This window comes from Protomyctophum bolini (assembly GCF_963924005.1).
Source record: "Protomyctophum bolini genome assembly, chromosome: 9".
Taxonomy (NCBI): domain Eukaryota; kingdom Metazoa; phylum Chordata; class Actinopteri; order Myctophiformes; family Myctophidae; genus Protomyctophum; species Protomyctophum bolini.
The window spans coordinates 32,513,489-32,531,999 of record NC_137870.1 but is presented as its reverse complement, the minus strand read 5'-3'; the positions used below and the strand labels follow the sequence as shown (position 1 = coordinate 32,531,999).

The following is an 18,511-nucleotide window of genomic DNA, read 5'->3' as shown; positions in this document are numbered from 1 at the left end:
TATTACAAATGAAACGAATCTGAGGATTATACTGTGTGTATGGGAAAAAAGATTACATATTAAATCCATCTGCAGTTTTTGGAGATAATTTAAAGCAGCTCCTTTGATGAGGGCAGATAGTGACTATGAGGCTTGTTCAGTACAATGCTCACTTATTTACATGGCAAAATTAGTTAGATGGATTTTTTTAAATTGTTATTCTAATCTGTTTAAGTGAAATTTGAACTTATTTGCGATGCAAAAGTGCAGTCGTCTAGCTCTATAGCCAACACCAACTCGGGACTCCTGCCCTCCACTCTCTCCTATCCAACATCAGGGTCTTGAGCTCTACAGTGTTTAGCTAAAGGGGTCTTCAACGTTTTTCAGGTCAAGGAAGGACCCGCGCAACAAGCTGTTTGTGTACTGATTACTCAGTGGAGGTGTGAGACAATTCTCTTTTTTTACGTGAACCATAAAACATGACAACAAACTATACAAACCCTACCTGCCGAAGTACAAAGGCTGCGACGTCGGTGGACTCCCAGTAGGAGGCGTGGAAGAGGTGAGGCAGAGCCACCGTGGGGAAGGAGGTCAGCACGTCAGGGCAGTAACACGCATAGTCCAGCCGCTTGGAGCCCCACCATCTGTTGGAGACTGGACAGCATGCACATACACACATGAGAGAGAGTTCGCGCGCGCACACACACACACACACACACACACACACACACACACACACACACACACACACACACACACACACACACACACACACACACACACACGAATGCACGCATAAACGCACACACACACACGTGCACACGCACGCATTAAGTTTTACTATGCGGTGGAATTTAACCCGATGAATCTATTGCACAGATGAATCAGTTAAGTTGGGTTATTATTTGTGTATGACCTGGTTACATTTGCAATTTTGCGTATACTTTCTGCGTTAAATGAACAGTGAGGATCTTACTGTGCAGTATAGACAATAATCCGAAAGAATCAGAACCAGTTATATTGTTCTCTGCTCCCACTCACTGTCGGCAATGGTGCTGCCCAGCTGACTCACAGAGCACAGCAACGTCTCACTGTCCACACTGTCCGTCATGCTGGCCCTGCGACCACCCGCCACCTCCTCTACTCCCTCTGGCCCTCCACCAGGCTCTGTCTCAGAGGGGGTTTGGGGCACCGGAACCCCAGGGGTGCTGCTCCCACTGTCCAAGAACACATCCGTGTGATTCTGGATACTGTCCGCTAGAGGGAAAGACAGATGAAGGATGTGGCAGGATGTGTTACTATAGCTAACTAAAACTTGGAAATGCTTTAAAAAAAGACATAATAAAAATTATGAAAATGAAATAGAATTGCATGTAAAATCATCTTCGTTTCGGTATTTCCTGATGTCACATACATTCTTGCATAATTGGGGTCTGGGATAATAAACTAAACTAAAACTGCTCACGCACCAAACAAACTAATGCTTTTTTATAAACAATACAGCCCTGCGGCTGCTCCGCTTGTCTACAACAGAAAAACAGGTGGCAGACAAAGCCTGCGTGCGTGTGTCGTGAGGGGGGGAAATGTTTTTATGTCATGGCAATTAACTATCCTAACTGCATCCTTTAAATCAATGCTGTTTTGTCTAACAAGATTGCTCGATGTTGTGCATTGACTTGCTTTGTGTTTGTCAAAGAAAACAATGACTGTGTCACGGGTTGCGTTTGGGCAACTTCACAGACTGCTATAATCATTTTGGCTGTTCTGGGGTATAAGGCATGTATAAACACAATAAGACCTAATGTATCATATACTGTACCTACAGTATAGCACAAAGATCTCAATGACATACTGTATACCAGTGGCATGCACAGACATTCAGAGGGGCAGGTGCTCAAGTGAAGAAAGGGCACCTTGTGCAGCGCATGGAACCGGCCGGTTGCCTTAATAGTGTGAGATTTATAGATCTTCTTTTTTATTATTTAAGGGCACATTTGTCCAGAGGAAAAAGGGCAGGGGGCTCTAGCACCCCCTAGTGTCTATCTGTGCACGCCACTGCTGTAAACTCAGTGTTGCGCAGGCTGGCTTTTTTGCATAACCCGCCCGTCCTGCTACAGGAGCCAGCCCGAACCAACCTGCCCCGCAAAACAATATATTAATCAACAACCCGCCCGCTCCTCCTGCTGATGATTTCAGCAGGAGGAGTAGGACTATAGGAGAGCAGGTACCGGAATGCTTTTTTCCTCCTTTTTGGGGGAAAGGGGGGGGTGACCCGCCTGCTGCGCGATAATTGCGTTGAAAATCTTGAACTGTCCGCCCGCTCCGTGCAGGGACAACCCGCGGGACCTGCGGGCAACGGGCCGGCCCGCTTACCACTAATACTCATTATGTACAGTAATTCACCATGGCTTATCTAGCCTGTTGTTACATAAGTGATCATTTGACATTGGCTGTGTTTCGTTCTTGTGAAACCACTCAAACGAATCACCTCTCAGTATGGAGGGTATGTGCGTGACAGGAGTGCCAAAAAACTACTTTATGGCCTTGACAGCCCATATATCATCCAATCTGATTGCATTAAACAACGTTAAACTCACTTTGCCACTCGATTTGCCACTCACTTTATGCATGCGCATACCCTCTATACTGAGCTCCTTTAATGGGGAAAAATACCCCATTAAACACAGGCCACATACACTACACACGTCTGTCTGGTTTTGACACATTAACCCTTCATCTGCTGCCAGTGACCTTTACGTTGGCCGTTTAAATAAAACAGACCCTCCCACATGACTGGCAGTCATCAGCAGCAGAATACTGATTTACAGTAAGACCACTTTCCCTGGGATGAGGCAGTGTCAGGTGTGACTAGTATTCATGTTCTTTATTTGTGTGGGAGGATGGGAGGATAAGGTGCCATAATATGAATCCTCTATTCATATTGAACAGAGCATATTGAGCCAATGTGCGCTGCTGTAACCACAAGTATCATGATTTGAGTTTACATTTGTCAGCTTTTTCTGTTCCCTGAGAGAGAGAGAGAGAGAGAGAGAGAGAAGAGAGAGAGAGAGAGAGAGAGAGAGAGAGAGAGAGAGAGAGAGAGAGAGCGAGCGAGCGAATCTAGACCAGAGATTCAGGTTGTAGTAGTGGTGAGCTGGATCAGCCGAGTTAGATGTTGCTAGGTGGCAAAATAGCGCACACACACTCATATGGAAAATAGACGGGTTGGAATGTAAGTACATGAGAGTGAATAAACTGAATAAAATTGCCTGAATGTACAGAGAAAGGCAGGAGAATTGTATAATAAGGCGTGGGGAGATTGTAGTCCACAAAGAGACAAGACTATTGCATCTTCTCTCAGTCTCTCTCTCTCTCCCTGTCTTCCTATGTATCTCCAGATCGTAACACACAGAAGTCGTTGAGTTCACAGTCCACACATCTTCTCATCTCAATGTGTCTATATCGTCGCTGTCTGGTGAAAACAAGCTTGTATGTCACAAATCAAAATATATATATATATATTCCAATGGATCCAATGTACTGCAGTTATTATTTACCGGTAGTCACAAGCATGTTAAAACCTTTTGATACTTAAATATTTATAAACACAGAAAGTCTTACCCACATAAGAAGAAAGAAGATTTATATATGAACATACAAGGTTTCTGCCCGACGCTGAGCAATGATATACTCGGCGTAATGGCTAATACAGTACACACTCCAACGTACGATCAAGGACAATGCCCAAGGCTAGAATCAATACATGTAGTGGAGGAACAAAAGGGCTTCCTCAGTCTCTATATTAGTATGTTTGATCATATAATGAAAGCTAGACAGTTGCTTAGATATTGATTCAGTAAGCCACTCCCTATAGGAAACTGATTTGATTGCCTCTCTGTACTATACTTTCATAATAACTAATTCCCACATTGCAGAGCCAAAGCAAAGTGAAAGCCGTCAAATCAAAATTCCACTCCACAAAGATCCAGCATGTGGAATGGTGGTGATGAATTGGTGGAAAATATATTTTTCTATTTTATGACCAGTAAGCAAGCAAACAGGGGCTGATTAAAACAATTTAAATTTGCATTTGAAGGCCACCTGAACACTTGAACAACCAGATATGTGCATTAGGCATCGTTCTCATTCATAAAGCCTGCATTTTAGGCTACTGAAGCCTTATCTTCTCATCAACAGTAGGTTTATGCCTATCTGAGAACCCATCAGCAAATAAAGCCCTCTTTTAGTCAACAGTCCGTCTTGAGAGACTAGGTTTATGCTGAAATGAAAGGCGGTTAGCAAGAGCTTTCTTACTCCTTGTCCTACTTTCCAAGTGTTAGTTCTATGAGAGAGAGAGATACTGCAGTGGAACCAGGCATTGCATCCCAACTGCTGAGAGTGAGTCTCAACCTAAAAGCACGCTAAAACATGCATTAAATAAATCAGCAGCTCATTATCCATAACCCTGCCCCAAGGGGGATTACAGTAGTACTGTGCCCTTATTCAGCTCACTAATATCTCAGACTTTTCGCCTGATCCTCACAAAGTTGTCAGGCTAAAGGTACTCCAGTATAACACTTGACATTGAAGTGTAATTACATTCATACTTTGATGGATTTCAAAGCGCCTGCACCCAGCCTGCACATGCCTTCACCAAATTATCAATTAACCCCATTTGACATTTGTCATGCACTAGGGGATGCATGGCAAAAACAGGGAGTCCACACATGAGTATAAACGTTTTAAATGATATATTATATCAGTTATCAGTAATGTCTGCAGTGTATGGATGTGTGGAGAGTGAGTGTTCTATTAATTGGTGCAAAACATAACTTAGTAGTTAGTTAGGCCCTTGAGCCAGGTGGCAAACCGTAGCAGGTCCTGCTTGCAGGGAGGACAGAGAGAGAGAGTAAACTGGAGTCAGGAGAGCTCCCTATATACTGCCCTAAGCTCCACCCACCTCAGGTGAGCACAATTGGGCTGACGGCCTGCTCCACTCTGCCATCACAGAGGCTGCCGGCTAGCCTACATTGAGGCAGAGGGGGCAGGGCCGTCACACACAGTATATGCACGTTCGTGCCCCTGAACACTAAAATCACAATTCAGCCCCAATTCCCAAAATGTTTGAGCCCAACGTTGAAATGTTCAATCTAAAAGGGTTATTCACGTATGGCAATACGATATCACAGGAGAATCAAATGAAGGTTTCAGCAGGAACACATGGGTGCTGTTGAACATCATTTCCAGCAGTGAGTGGCTTCTCTCACCTATGAGTGTAGAGCGACCATCCCCCAACGGGTAGCGCTGATAACGTGGCACAGCCAAAGGGGGCAGCCTGTGGAACAGCGGCTGCAGGAGAGGCTCTAGTCTGGAGGCCGATGGGTCCGAAGGATAGAACAGATTGAAGATCTGGGAGCAGGCTGGATGGAGTTGACTCACTGAGGTTCAGAAAGCAAAATGGACAGTTCCAGCCATTAGATAAAGGCAGTGTGGTAGCGGTATTTGGTAGTTGTCTCAGATGAACAGCAGGAACAGCAGTGATTGCATGAGGCTGTCAATATCAGTGTCTACAACGGCAGTAATTATGCAACAGATGCTTAATGCTTACTGTATGAACGCTACTGAACCAAATTGGCCTTCAGGGATCAATAGTTTCTACTGTATCAACTGCTGGGAATTTTGAAGGCTCGGCTAGGAAGGGAGTGGTAATCTGTGGGAGTGAACTAGTGAAATGTGGAAGCGGGACACAGCTGAAAGATTAAGCCAAGCTATGACATGTTGAGTGGTTGGTTTGTTGCTCACATTGACTCATAGTGCAGGGTGAGCTTTTGTTGTGGGCCTAAGGCTGAATTTTATTTAGCCCCAAGCTTTCTCTCAACCAGCAGTGAGAGAGAGAGAGAGAGAGAGAGAGAGAGAGAGAGAGCTGTCTCTTATTAAGTGTTGTAAACTCTAAGTACTGGACCCTCGTCTGGTTTGACAGACAGGTAGTGTGTGCAGGCTGGGTGGTGTGTGACAATCCGGTTGAAGTATACCTTTGGTACGGCGACAGCGGGCCCGGGAGAACAATAACGCAACATGAGACAGTATCACGCTAAAGGTTCACAAAATGTATTACACACACAGGAACATAAATAGAGCTGGATCCCAATGACGTGACAACAACACTTGAGACATAATAACCGCTAACTGCAGCAAGGCTGACCTTGCTGTCTGAGATGTCTCTCGTAGCCTAACCATAAAGTATGCTACAGTTCAGGCAGTACACAATACATATCAAGTACACTGTGTACTCACGTACAAGTACACAGCCATGGGAGATCAGATTATAACATTAAGACCCAAGTCATTTTCATTTTTCAAATTTCATTCCGACTGGCTATGCCTATGACTGCTGTACTGCTGACAAATTCCAATCAACAGAGTTGATTGGAATTTGTTTCAGTGCACTAAAAACAGACATACAAAAGGACACATTCACATCACATATTCAGACAGTAGAAAAAGATACAAAAGTACAAACATCATATGAGAGGGACCAATAAGTGCAAAACGTTATAATTCATGTTGAATAAATAGCAGTTCATCGCATTCTTACAAAGCAGCTTCACGCTCACGTAAAGTGAGTGAAAAGAGGGTCAGCATTCAGGAGGCGCACGCACAGCCTCGGGATAAGTGCTGTTCTGAAAGCGGGATGTATTGCACTTTAGAGACCGCAGTCTCTTACCTGAGGGCAGGGGTGCGAAAAGAGAGCAGGCAGGGTGGGAGGGGTCGGCGATCGCCTTCTGCATCCTACGTTTGGTGCGAGTGGAGTAGATAGAGGAGACAGATGGTAGGTCGAGGCCAATGATTTTGGACGCCGTGTGTACCACCCACACCACCCACACATGTGACTGAGAAGACGAGGACACTCTCCACAGTGGCTCTATAGAAGTGAACCAACGCCTCCCCAGTCACACCAAACTTCTTTAAGAGACGCAGGAAGTGAATCCTCTGGTGGGCTTTACTCAGGATGTTACTAGTGTTAACTTCCCATTTCAGGGAGCAGCATATAGTGGTGCCAAGGAATATAAAACTGTCGGCCCTTTCAACAGGCTGGTCACCAATAACCAGGGATGAGGGCATAATCTCGCCTTTCCGGAAATTAAAGATCATTTATTTGGTCTTGGTCAGGTTTAGAATAAGGTTAGTCTACGAGGGCTGTCTCTTTATTGTTAATGGCGTTTAATGTTTGTGTTGGCACCGTTTGTTTTACATCACCATTAATGGCATTACATCACTAATCATAGCAACATGAGTTAGACTTTAATATATTAGCGCCCCTCATTTTTTAGACTTTAAAAATGAGATTACTATGCTTTTAATACTTTTTGTCTTTTCTGTTTGTGTTTCATTTGTTGTCTATTTGTACGTCTGATTCTTTTTTCATTTTTCGTTCATCTCCTGTTTTTCTGTGTAAATTTGAAAAAAGAATAAACATTGAAATGGTAGAAACCTTTTCTATAGACACTCTGTTCGGACTGTCATCAACCAAATCAGTAATACAGGATCACACTGCACTTCTGCAGTCAACATTCAGGATCACACTGCCCTTCTGCATTCAACATTCAGAATGCTGCAGTATGTGACCATTCATATTCACTGTACTGTAGGTACTGTGACAATTGTTTCTACTGTATGTGTGCGTTTGCACTGCAGGCACTCGTGCATGTGTGTAACTGTATAAATCTTTGTACATACGTACTGTATGTCTGTTTGTCTCTTGTATTCCTTACCCTGGACAGCAGGCAACACAGTGCATCTCATGGCGAGAACCAGTCCTAGAGGACAGCCCAGCAGAAAGCAGCTCGACACTTCAAAATCAAAACGCCCGGGGTTCAACTCCAGACTGGTACTGCTGCCTGGTCGCACATCCACACTCTCTTTCATTAAGCTGGGGAAATACACAAAAATACACAATAATAATAAAGTTAGCTCAATTTGGAAATAAGAGACAATAAGAAAAGTTAAACTGAGATACGAGATCCAAAATGTACATAATGTGATGTGATGTAATCTGATTTTTTTCCTGCTATCCTGTCTTTCTCCATTTTCCCACCACTCCATCAACTTCCCTACACAAATCTATCCACTCCTCCTCGTAGGTGGACAAGGTGCTGAAGGTGGTAGTAATGAGGGCTACTAATGATCCCTAGGTGTGCTGACCCCGACTGCTGCTGTCAGCCAGGGTCGAGCTAGGTTTAACCGGAAACACTGGAGATATAGGGCCAAAGTAGAGACGGAACAAAAATGCCCCCAAAGGGCCATTTTGACTGGGAGTGATTACTGGGAAACAAGGCCTATCGGTGAGCGGGGATTCCCCTTGGGAGAAATCCTTCACACAACCCCGTCTCAGTTCCACGAAGGGAATAACTGGTGAGGTGCATCACCGTGGACACAACATGTCTCACTGCAACTTGTTCGGGAAAAGAGGCACTCGGTGTAAGATCGGTGGACCATATGAATTGGAAAGGAGCTGCTTAGAATGAGTTAGCATACATAGCAGATGACCCACGTCCCCCGGTACGCAGACCTTGGTCCGACGTGCAACAGTCCGACACATGCGCGACTCTGACACATGCGTGGCTGGTTAAGACTCACCTGTGGCTCCTGACATGCGTTGCCGGTTATGACACATGTGTGGCCGGTTAAAACTCACCCGTGGCTCCCGACATGTGTTGCTGGTTAAAACTCACCCGTGGCTTCCCTGTTAGGTTAGGGTTTCAGGTAGGGTGTCGGACTCTTAGTACGTCGGAAAAAACACATGCACCCCCATCCCCCTACCCTGCTACTGTATGTTCACCTGCAGAGCTCAGTCTAGTACAAATGTGGCTCAGGTTATTTGCAGTCCAGTAAATACAGTTTGGCAGAGTCATCTTACTAGTTGCAAATATTGAGGATAGCAGGAGCCAACAAAGTGACACCTTTATCAAATCATAAATTATCATTGTCATTATCGATGCACTGCTGACAAATCAAATACATGTCACGGGATGTATTGCCTCATGGGAAACTAAAATACAACTAATACAGCTTTGTGTAAGACTACCACCGTCCCACACACATACAGTACTTTCTCACACACACATCATGTCCAGTGGACAAAAAGCTCTGCATCTGTCTTCCACCCTAATTCTGTTCCAATGTATATTATAGTTTAACAGGGAGTTATATCAAACATCCATGAGAAGAAGTGATGGTTAATTTGCTTGTGCATAGCAAGATGCGTGGCCAACTGTGTGCGTGCATGCGTGCGTGCGTGCTGTTGCACCTGGAGAAGAAACTGTGGTGCTGGCCAGTGGACGTGCTGTCTCCATCGTACGAGTCACTTTGCTTGCGGCTGAGAGATGGTCTTCCATGACCATGTCCTTCATTTGGAGCGGAGATATCAATGTTGCTCTTACTTAGCCTCTTGGTAGAGCTCAGACCAGGGCTGTTATCCCCCAGAAGGCTCGGGTCCTGCATAAGAAAAGGACAGCATGACACATAGCCAATTTGGCTATACCTTCATTTCTACCTCCTCGCGTCCACCGCACTCCGTCCTCAAGTGTGACCCGGGCCTGGGCGGTTAGCTCAACCGTCCGGGCACCTACTGTAGGCGTGTGGGAAAATGCATGACAAACAATATTACAGAGAAATACAGCGTCCGTCCAATAGGACATGACATCTGGAGGAAGCGGTATTGGGATTTGGCTATTCAGTCGAACCCGATCGATTTCTCCGTCCTCGCATCTGATAGCCTCGTCACTTGGAGGTGGGCTAAGGCATGCAGTCCGTCGAGCAGAAAACCTTCTCTAGTCCTGGTCCAACAATATTACTACAGTATAGTGCTAATGGCAGCAGTTCTAGTTTATTACATACTGGATTTCTGTTCCGTCAACGCTCAATGGGAGGGTGGATTGGAGCATGCCAGGGTCAAGAGAGAGAGGGAGTGATGGACAGTAGGGATCACTGAGCATTACTGGGTGTAAACAGACACAAAAAGAGAAACAATTCAGATCAGAGAGGATGTGGTGGATAGCATAGAACAGTGGTTTTCAAGCTTTTTGTGTCACGCAGCACTAATGTATTCATAACGCTTGACAATCTACAAGCTCATCTAATTTATTCAGTTCGTTATCATCAACATTTTATGTGTTATGCTACTGTATAACTATCTCTGACAGAAAATGCATCTGTTTATAGTTTCACAAGATAGTTTTACCCAGTGTTAATTTGAATTTGAAATTGAAATTGAATTTGAATTTGAGAGAGAGAGAGAGAGAGAGAGAGAGAGAGAGAGAGAGAGAGAGAGAGAGAGAGAGAGAGAGAGAGAGAGAGAGGTAGTGTTTCTCTCCCCAACACATATATAGATCAACTCTGAAGTCCGTCACAAGGGCCAGTCAGATTAGAGTTAACAGCCACAGGCTTCAATTCAAATTTACAATTTACAATTCAGGCATTTAGCGGACCCTTTAAATATATTTACATATAAGCAAGAACAACACAAGGTAATACATCTGTCTACATAACATGCTATCTTAACCGGCTTATGGCCAGTGACGTGCCTGACGTAGTGAAAGCATTAAGTGCATGTGCTACAAATATTATCATAAATATTGGTGTGTGTGTGTGGCATTGTTTCTCAACATGCACGGGAAAGTGTATGTGATCTAAAGCAGGGATTCTCATAGTGTCACCAGGGTCATCTATTTTTTGAGTGGTGCAACACTCCAAGGAACAGCAATGTCCATGTTAACCTATGCGTTAACCTATACACTGACACCGAGGTGCGTCAAGCCCTTGACTCCGCCCACCCCAGGGAGAAGTTGTGATTTGCTCTTGTTCACTGCAATGCAATTTGCCGCATTTTTAAAACAATATTGCGCAGAGTAGCGATTATGAAACGTATTTGCAATGCCATACGTTGAAAGATCTGTTGCCCGTGGACAAGGCACGCTACCTCCGCAAGTTAGATATTATCGGCATAGATGTTTGTCCGTATGTGATTAAGGATTGGACCAAGTTGCATTGGCAGCCATAGAAAATTCTTACCCCGGGCTAAAGCCGGATGTGACGTTTTTTGGCGTTCCTGTCTTGCTCGGTGTCAGTGTATGTGACTGTATGTGTATGTATGTGTGACTATGATTACCAGTAGGGGCAAAAGTGCCAGAAACAGAGAGAGAGAGATAGTGCTGCACTGTTGCCTGCTAATGAGAGAGAGAGAGAGAGGGGAGTTGCACCACTCAGTTCACACGGGTGTAAATATTTGATGGGGTCCTTGGCACAAAATATTTTTAACGGCCAAATACACATTAATTTAGGGGTCCTTGACACTGCCCTAGGATGATTAAATCAACCACTGTATGTTATCATCCGTCGTTGTGGCATTTTTCCATGTTTGCTAAACCACTTTGGGTGTGGTTCTATTCCTTCTATTGACTGACACCAGGAACAATATAGGCTACTGTAAGCATTGATGACGGTATATACACACCTAATATGACATGCAGGGCCCCATAGCTCAGTGGTTAGAGCACTGGTCTTGTAAACCAGGGGTCGCGAGTTCAATTCTCGCTGGGGCCTATCAGCTTTTTAACCAGAGTTGACGAAAGCTCCACACCGCATGCATGCACGCAAACTCTTTTTGATTTGGACTAATCCTCATGAAGTTCAGATGGATTCATCTAGCCTTTAGTACAGTATGGTGATTTCACTTTAAATGGTATATAAAAGTGGGAGAGCTACAGTATACTGAGGAATAATGATTTCATAACTGCAAAATCAGTATCATGTACAAATATCACATAATAATTGTAGGAGCCAAAACGTACTGTTAGCCTATAAATTGTATTGTGATATTTGGTGCACTGAATAACTATATAAACATTTTTAACTTATGAGCTCGTTTGGACATCATTTTATCATTGTTTGTGGCGAGTCATTACAGTTTGTTTTTTAGCTCCCAGGTTTAGCCTGCCGGCATGAGTAATTTATTGGGAATTATTATCAGCCATTACAATAATCTAACATCTAAAATGTGAATTCAAATGGCTACGAATAGCTATGTATGTATGTATAGCTATTTTTGAAAAGCCAGCCTATTCAGGGACTGTTGGTAATAATTAAAGTTTGGAATGCATGCATTCCCCACCCGGTTACCTGTATATGTATTATATAATGAGTCGTGGTGCACAACCACGGATCCGACTGACTTTACTAGTGGGCACCGCACTCGGTCCTGCGCGATATGCACGGCGAGTTTGAAGTTGATTCGAGAGCATGTGATATCATAAAGCAATGTCCACTTATAATATCAGTGCAGTCCACTTACACAAGCATGGTTTATATAACTGTGTGCGTGCCAGAAATACTGTGTGTGCCAGAATAGTCTCCATATATGAGCATGTTACGTTTGTTACACCCACCGTCCACTCACAGGGCAATTGTAATATACTAGTATTGCAAATTAATATAGTTTCATACAAATACAAAGTGTACGGTAAAGTTGCAAGCATGAAATTGAGTGTATTGGATGGCCCATGGCATGCATTGTTATTTGTGCATAGTGTGGAATAATTTGCACTGCTGGTGTGCTAGAAGAAGGCACACAGATAAACAACATTTGTGACGTCCACCCACCCACAGGGTTCACCAATTAGTTTTCCCAAAGGGCCAATTATGTGCTTCAGAAGAAGCTGAAGATGTTTTTGTTCACTCAAGAGTTGAAGATTTGATTGTACTGTGGAGCTAGCTATCAAATGAAGTAGACGGATCATGAGTTGTTTTGTGTTGTATTGTTGTGTTGGATGAATGTTGCATGTAAATGTATGTAATAATATGGAAGAAATGTTTTAATGATGATATGTTTAAGACCCCAGGAAGAATAGCTGCTGTGACTCACAGTAAGCTAATGGGGATCTAATAAATAAATCAAAATGTAATGTCTAGGGTGCCATGGTGGGGGCCCCAATGTTTAATGAGCATTAACGAGGGGTGCCCTGGGCACAGCCATAGCTGAGGTGTCACAGTGCAGCTTGACACCTCAGTATTGATTGCCTACACCTGGCCTACAGCCAGGGCACCGCTCCATGGATTGGTCTATAATGACTTGCCCAAAATAAGGGTGCCATTAAAGTGGATAAATTGATCTTGGCCCTTCTGATGTGCGTCATCACCATGTTGCTCTTACCAGTGGTGGAAAGAGTATTAACATTTTTACTTAAGTAAAAGTATCAATACTGATGTAGAATTAATAAAGTAGTAAAAGTACAAATGTATTTGTATCAAAATGTACTTTAAGTATAAACATCTTTTGAAAATAGCAGAGATCACAATGCGTTGCATTGTGAGTGACGCATATTGTGAGCTTGTTATTGTGATGTTATTGTGATTAATGTATTTTTTTTGTAATAATAATAAAAACCTACAAAGTGTAAAATAATTGTAGTGGAATAAAAGTACGATACTTTCCTCTAGTACTGAAAACTGGAAATACTCTACTAAAGTAAAAAAATACCTCAACCTCAACAATACCTCAATCATCGTCCGTGGCTAAAATGCCAAATAAATAATGGACCTTGATATGAAAAGGGTTGAAAACCATTGGTTTACACCACTGGCTCTTACCTTCAAGCTCTCAGTGCTGTTGTTCCTGCTGCTGCTGTCTGGGCTCTCAGGCCTCTGGCAGCTGCTGAAACACAGGGCATCAAAACACAGCACCCCGCCGACACAGTCCCCCATGAGGCACACCTGGTCGGGAAAAAACACACAAAGATATGCATGGAGAAATGCACGTCAAAGACACATCGCACACGCACGCATCCACCCAAAGAATTATGACTCATGCACTCTGGGTCACGTGTAAGATGTTGGCCATGCCCCCGGCATCATCTGGCTTGACTGACTGTGCCCCAGAGGACCCGCATTGACTGCCTGTGGCCTGACCTTTGGTGTGGGCAATCTGGCAAGTTTTGCTCGGTTGAGGCTTTCCTCAGCCTGGTGCGTGCTGACTAGCACCTGGGTGTCCTTCAGTGCTTCTCGCCCTCAGGGCCTCTTACCGGTAATAAGTTGTTTGTTATTCACAACATCATTGAGTCTTATGTGCACATTTGAATGGTAATTGCTAGTCTCTATGTTTAATATTTTGGAAAATATAGCAAATTTTGTGACCTTCAAAAAACCGGAAATCAGTCAAATGTGGCCTTTTTTTGAATAATTCCTCTTAGTTGGGGCCCTTAGGGAGATTTTAGGGTATGTTCGTTCACTTTTGTCTAAAAGCGCCAAATTTGGCACAGGTGTAGCTCAGGGCATACTTAAATGATTTGGCTAGGGCGCCCGCGCCGGTGACCTTTGGGGTCGCCACAGCGGCTGATCCAATATGGCCGCCACCTGAACACGCTTTTGCCTCTACATTTGAACCAGATGAGCTACAAATCCAAACTTGGTGTCTATTTCATGTTTTTTGACAATTAGAAATATGATGGAAAAATCATCTTTATGATTGGGTGTGTCTGGACCCCTAATTAGCATATTTCCAAGATGGCGGCCATGTAAAAATTAGGTGTACCTTAACTTTTGATACTTTTGGCAAACTATTTTAGGTTTTTTGAGCATCAGAAACCTCCAGATAAAGCAGCATCTGCATCCATGATGAAGCATGCAATGGAGCTTGCACAGAAAGGCACATCATTTCTGAACCCTGGCCAGATTGCTGTCCTTGGTGCTGATCAACCATTATATGCTATAGCCAAGCAGCTCCAATGGCAATACCCCATGACACTTGGTGAGGATAAATTGGTTTTGATGATGGGAGCATTGCATATTGAAGACAAAGCTCATCTTATGGTAGGAAAACTTCTCCATAATTCAGGTTGGACCACCGTCCTCTCCCAGGCCCAGGTGTTAACTTCAGGACGAGCTCAGTCTGCCCTCAATGAGCACCATATAAAACGGACACGCTATGCCCATCAAGTCACTCTCATGTCCCTTCAGATTCTCAAACAAAATGCATACTCTGCCTATTGTGCAGATGTTCTTGGTCCACCTGAGTCATTTGAGATGTGGGACCAACGAGCTCAAGCAGAGATTCCACAGTTCAAGTACTGGTCCACCATCATGGAGCTAGAGCTACTACTGTGTCGATTAATTCGGTCACTTCGTGAAGGAAACTTCAATTTGTATGTTCAAGTTTGTGATGAACTGTGTGCTTGGTTTCATGTGATGGATCACACAAACTATGCCCGCTGCACGTTTAGAACACAAGTTCAGCTTGATTGCAAAGGATCAATCACATGAGCAGTCAAACAAAATTCTGCAGTCCTATGGTGGAGCAGCTGGACTCTATGAAAAGCCTGAAGCTCTCACACTATTCATGCTTGCAGGGCCAGACAGTGCCAGGTTGGTGCAAGAGTTTGAAGCTGTGTAAAGTAACATCAGCTCACCATCCTCAACTTCTCATCATGAAGAGGCACATAGCTTGCAGGTCAAGTTCATGAAAGATGTCAAATCCTTCACAGCCATTATGGAAAGTCACAGGAATCCTTCAGTAGATCATGACCTCACAGCACTTGACACGCAGGAAATTGTGGAAACAGAAGTATCTGAATCACTCACAACTGTTCACAAAGTTGCTATAGCCCTACATTTAGCTTATGTAGAGGAGCGACTTGAGAAGGCCACAAAGCCCATTTTGGATATAATTCCATGGACAAAGCCCCTTGACTTTTGCAAATCGACCAGACCGAAAAGCCAAACGCAATAACAGCATTCAGAAGCAAAACATGAATCTCATCACCCAACTATTCCTTTCCCTTCAATCGAGGCCTGATGCAGACATGGCAGACTTCTTCAAGTATGAAAACCAGAGAGAGCCACCCAGCATTAAGGGCTTTTACGCTGCGGCACAAAGGCGGACATACTTGAATGCTTGAATGTCCAAAAAGTCCGCATAGCAGCAGCTAAGAAGGCCACTGTAGTTGTGCTTGATGGAGCAGTAATGGCCCAAATGGTCCGGCCCCTCGCTGCAAATACATTCAATGAATACATAAACATCAATATTGCAGGTTTGTTAGGTCATACATGAGCCATGACTCTGTTGAGCGCTTGGATATTGTGTTTGACACATATCCAGAGGAGAACCTAAAAGCACAAACTCACCAACGCAGAGGAATGGGGAAAATAACTAAAATAGGGGAAGGCAGAACTCCTATTCCAAAGCGTAATTGGAACAGTGAGTTGAACTGAGTTCCTGAAAAATGAAGACAATAAGAAAGAACTGTTTGGACTTGTAAGTGTCGAGCTCACGAAGGATGACATGCAGGGTAAACTACTGCTGTGTACGATTAATGATGATGTTCTCTGCAACAGGCCTGGATTCAATTTGTCTACACTTAAGCCTTGTAACCATCCTGAAGCAGACACGAGAATGGTTCTTGCAATCCACTTTTTTGATGCATTAAAGATCACAGATCTTTGGATTGGCTTTGGCTGTGGAAAAAGCTACCGAGACATTCCTGTCCATGAAATCCGCAATGCAATGGGTCCTCAGAAGTCACTGGCATTGCCTCTCTTCCATGCGCTGACAGGATGTGATACTACATCAGCCTTCCTTGGCCATGGGAAAAACAGTGCATGGGCAGCTTGGGAGGCAACACCAGATCTCACAGACACCTTGGTTGCCCTCACCTTGGAGCCTGAGAAGATCAACTCTGATCCTGTTCATATGCAACGTCTGGAGTGTATGGTTGTCATCATGTACAGTAAGAGCTGTGGCTGCAGTAGTGTAGATGAGGCCAGACAGCGGCTTTTCTCAAATGGTACAAAGTCCCTTGAGAACCTTCCTCCCACCCAAGCTGCACTGACTCAGCATGTATAAAGGGCACTGCTGCAGGCCAGTTTTTATTGGAGTCAGGCAACCTCCGTCAAACTGAATATTCCCAATTTTGGAATATGGGGATGGAACAGCTCGACAACAAAGGCTTGGGAACCATACTGGACCCATCTGTCAGATGCCAGTACAGCCTGTGCCATCCTTCTCCGCTGCGGGTGCAAGAAGTCTTGTAGCGGGCGCTGCAAGTGCTTTAAATCTGGGGTCTGTTGCACCTCATTGTGTGGATGTGAGGGTGCATGCACCAACAATGAGGGTCCAGCACACTAACCTGGATGCGTACACTTGGTGCAGCTTTTGTCTAGTTATTGGGGAACAAAAACAACCACAACCCCAACCCACCCCAAAAAACAAAAAAAAACAAAGGGAGAGAAGAAGACAGCCTCCACGTGGCCTCCCCCGCAAGTAGTCAAAGAGCCCTTTAAGCGAAACCAATGTCTTAAAAATGTCACAACCACAGCCCCCCCCCCCCACCCACCCCTGACATTTCACATCAGAAAGGAATCATGCATGTCAGAATTAGTTGAATTAGACCTATTGCACCAGGTTTTACTCATAACAATGGCCAAGTTACGTCCAATGTCTTCAGAATAGCAAAACGCCACTTGGAATTATGCAAAATCGGGGTCTAGACACACCCAAAAAAAAAAAAAAAGCATTCCAACACATTTCTATTTGTCAAAACACATGAAATAGACACCAAGTTTACATTTGTAGCTCATCTGTTTCAAATGTTAGAGACAAAAGCTATTACAAGTGGCGGCCATATTGGATCGGCCGCTGTGGCGACCCCAAAGGTCACCGGCACGGGCGCCCTAGCCAAATCATTTAAGTATGCCCTGAGCTACACCTGTGCCAAATTTGGCGCTTTTAGACAAAAGTGAACGAAAAAATCCCTAAGGGCCCCCACTATCTGTATAATGTAGTTATTATTTCGAAAGGACTTGACAGGAGTTGTCGGTGAAGTTTCAGTGTTCCAATTTATATATGGAAAAAAAGGTTACAAGAAAAAGGCACAGATATTGAATGAATCGTGAAAGAATGCTTAAGAGGTTTCTCTCTGCAGTTAGCTCGTATCTCTGGTGTAAACAAACTCTAACTGGAAAGCGCGGCTCCTGAACCGGATATCCCCTCGCAAGCATCATGGGAAATGCAGTTCAAGCAAAACCCTGTTAAATTGTATATAGCCACAGAAACAGCTATTCTAAGTGAAATCAAATTATTTTTAACTGTCTTTTAAATCTTTGTAAACTGTAAATAATAACACTATCAAATAAACATATTTATAAACATTATGAAAATGAAATAAGAATAACTATACCAAAAATAGTTATAACATCCTCCCACCCATGAACTATTAGAACTATTAGTTCATCAATCATAATGCACTAAACAAGTCAAGTTAATTCCAAGGGATATAACAGTTGTACGGGTCTTCTCAATAGAGTTCCTGTATGAGTGCGGACTGTGCATGAGCGTGTCAGTCCATCTCGCCCTGGAAACAGTTCCTCAATTCTGCCTGTTTTCCAGGTCTGTCGAGGCATCCTGTCTTCTCCTATCAGCACGACGTCTCCCACCTTGAGCTCAGTGGGTTTCGGTGTGTCAACCCTGTGGGCTGATTTCAGATCC

General features: G+C 43.9%; 1 protein-coding gene across 1 annotated transcript in view; it reads right to left on the bottom strand.

The window, feature by feature from the left end:
* pitpnm3 (PITPNM family member 3) overlaps positions 1-18,511 on the bottom strand; it is a gene marked incomplete at its 5' end in the record, with an annotated part of 96,142 nt that overhangs the window by 11,273 nt on the left and 66,358 nt on the right. Inside the window, 6 exons of the mRNA XM_080771986.1 lie at positions 485-633; positions 1,021-1,236; positions 5,247-5,417; positions 7,752-7,909; positions 9,287-9,474; positions 13,624-13,746. Of these exons, the coding sequence (XP_080628112.1) occupies positions 485-633; positions 1,021-1,236; positions 5,247-5,417; positions 7,752-7,909; positions 9,287-9,474; positions 13,624-13,746 (1,005 nt within the window). The remainder of the gene's footprint in view (positions 1-484; positions 634-1,020; positions 1,237-5,246; positions 5,418-7,751; positions 7,910-9,286; positions 9,475-13,623; positions 13,747-18,511) is intronic.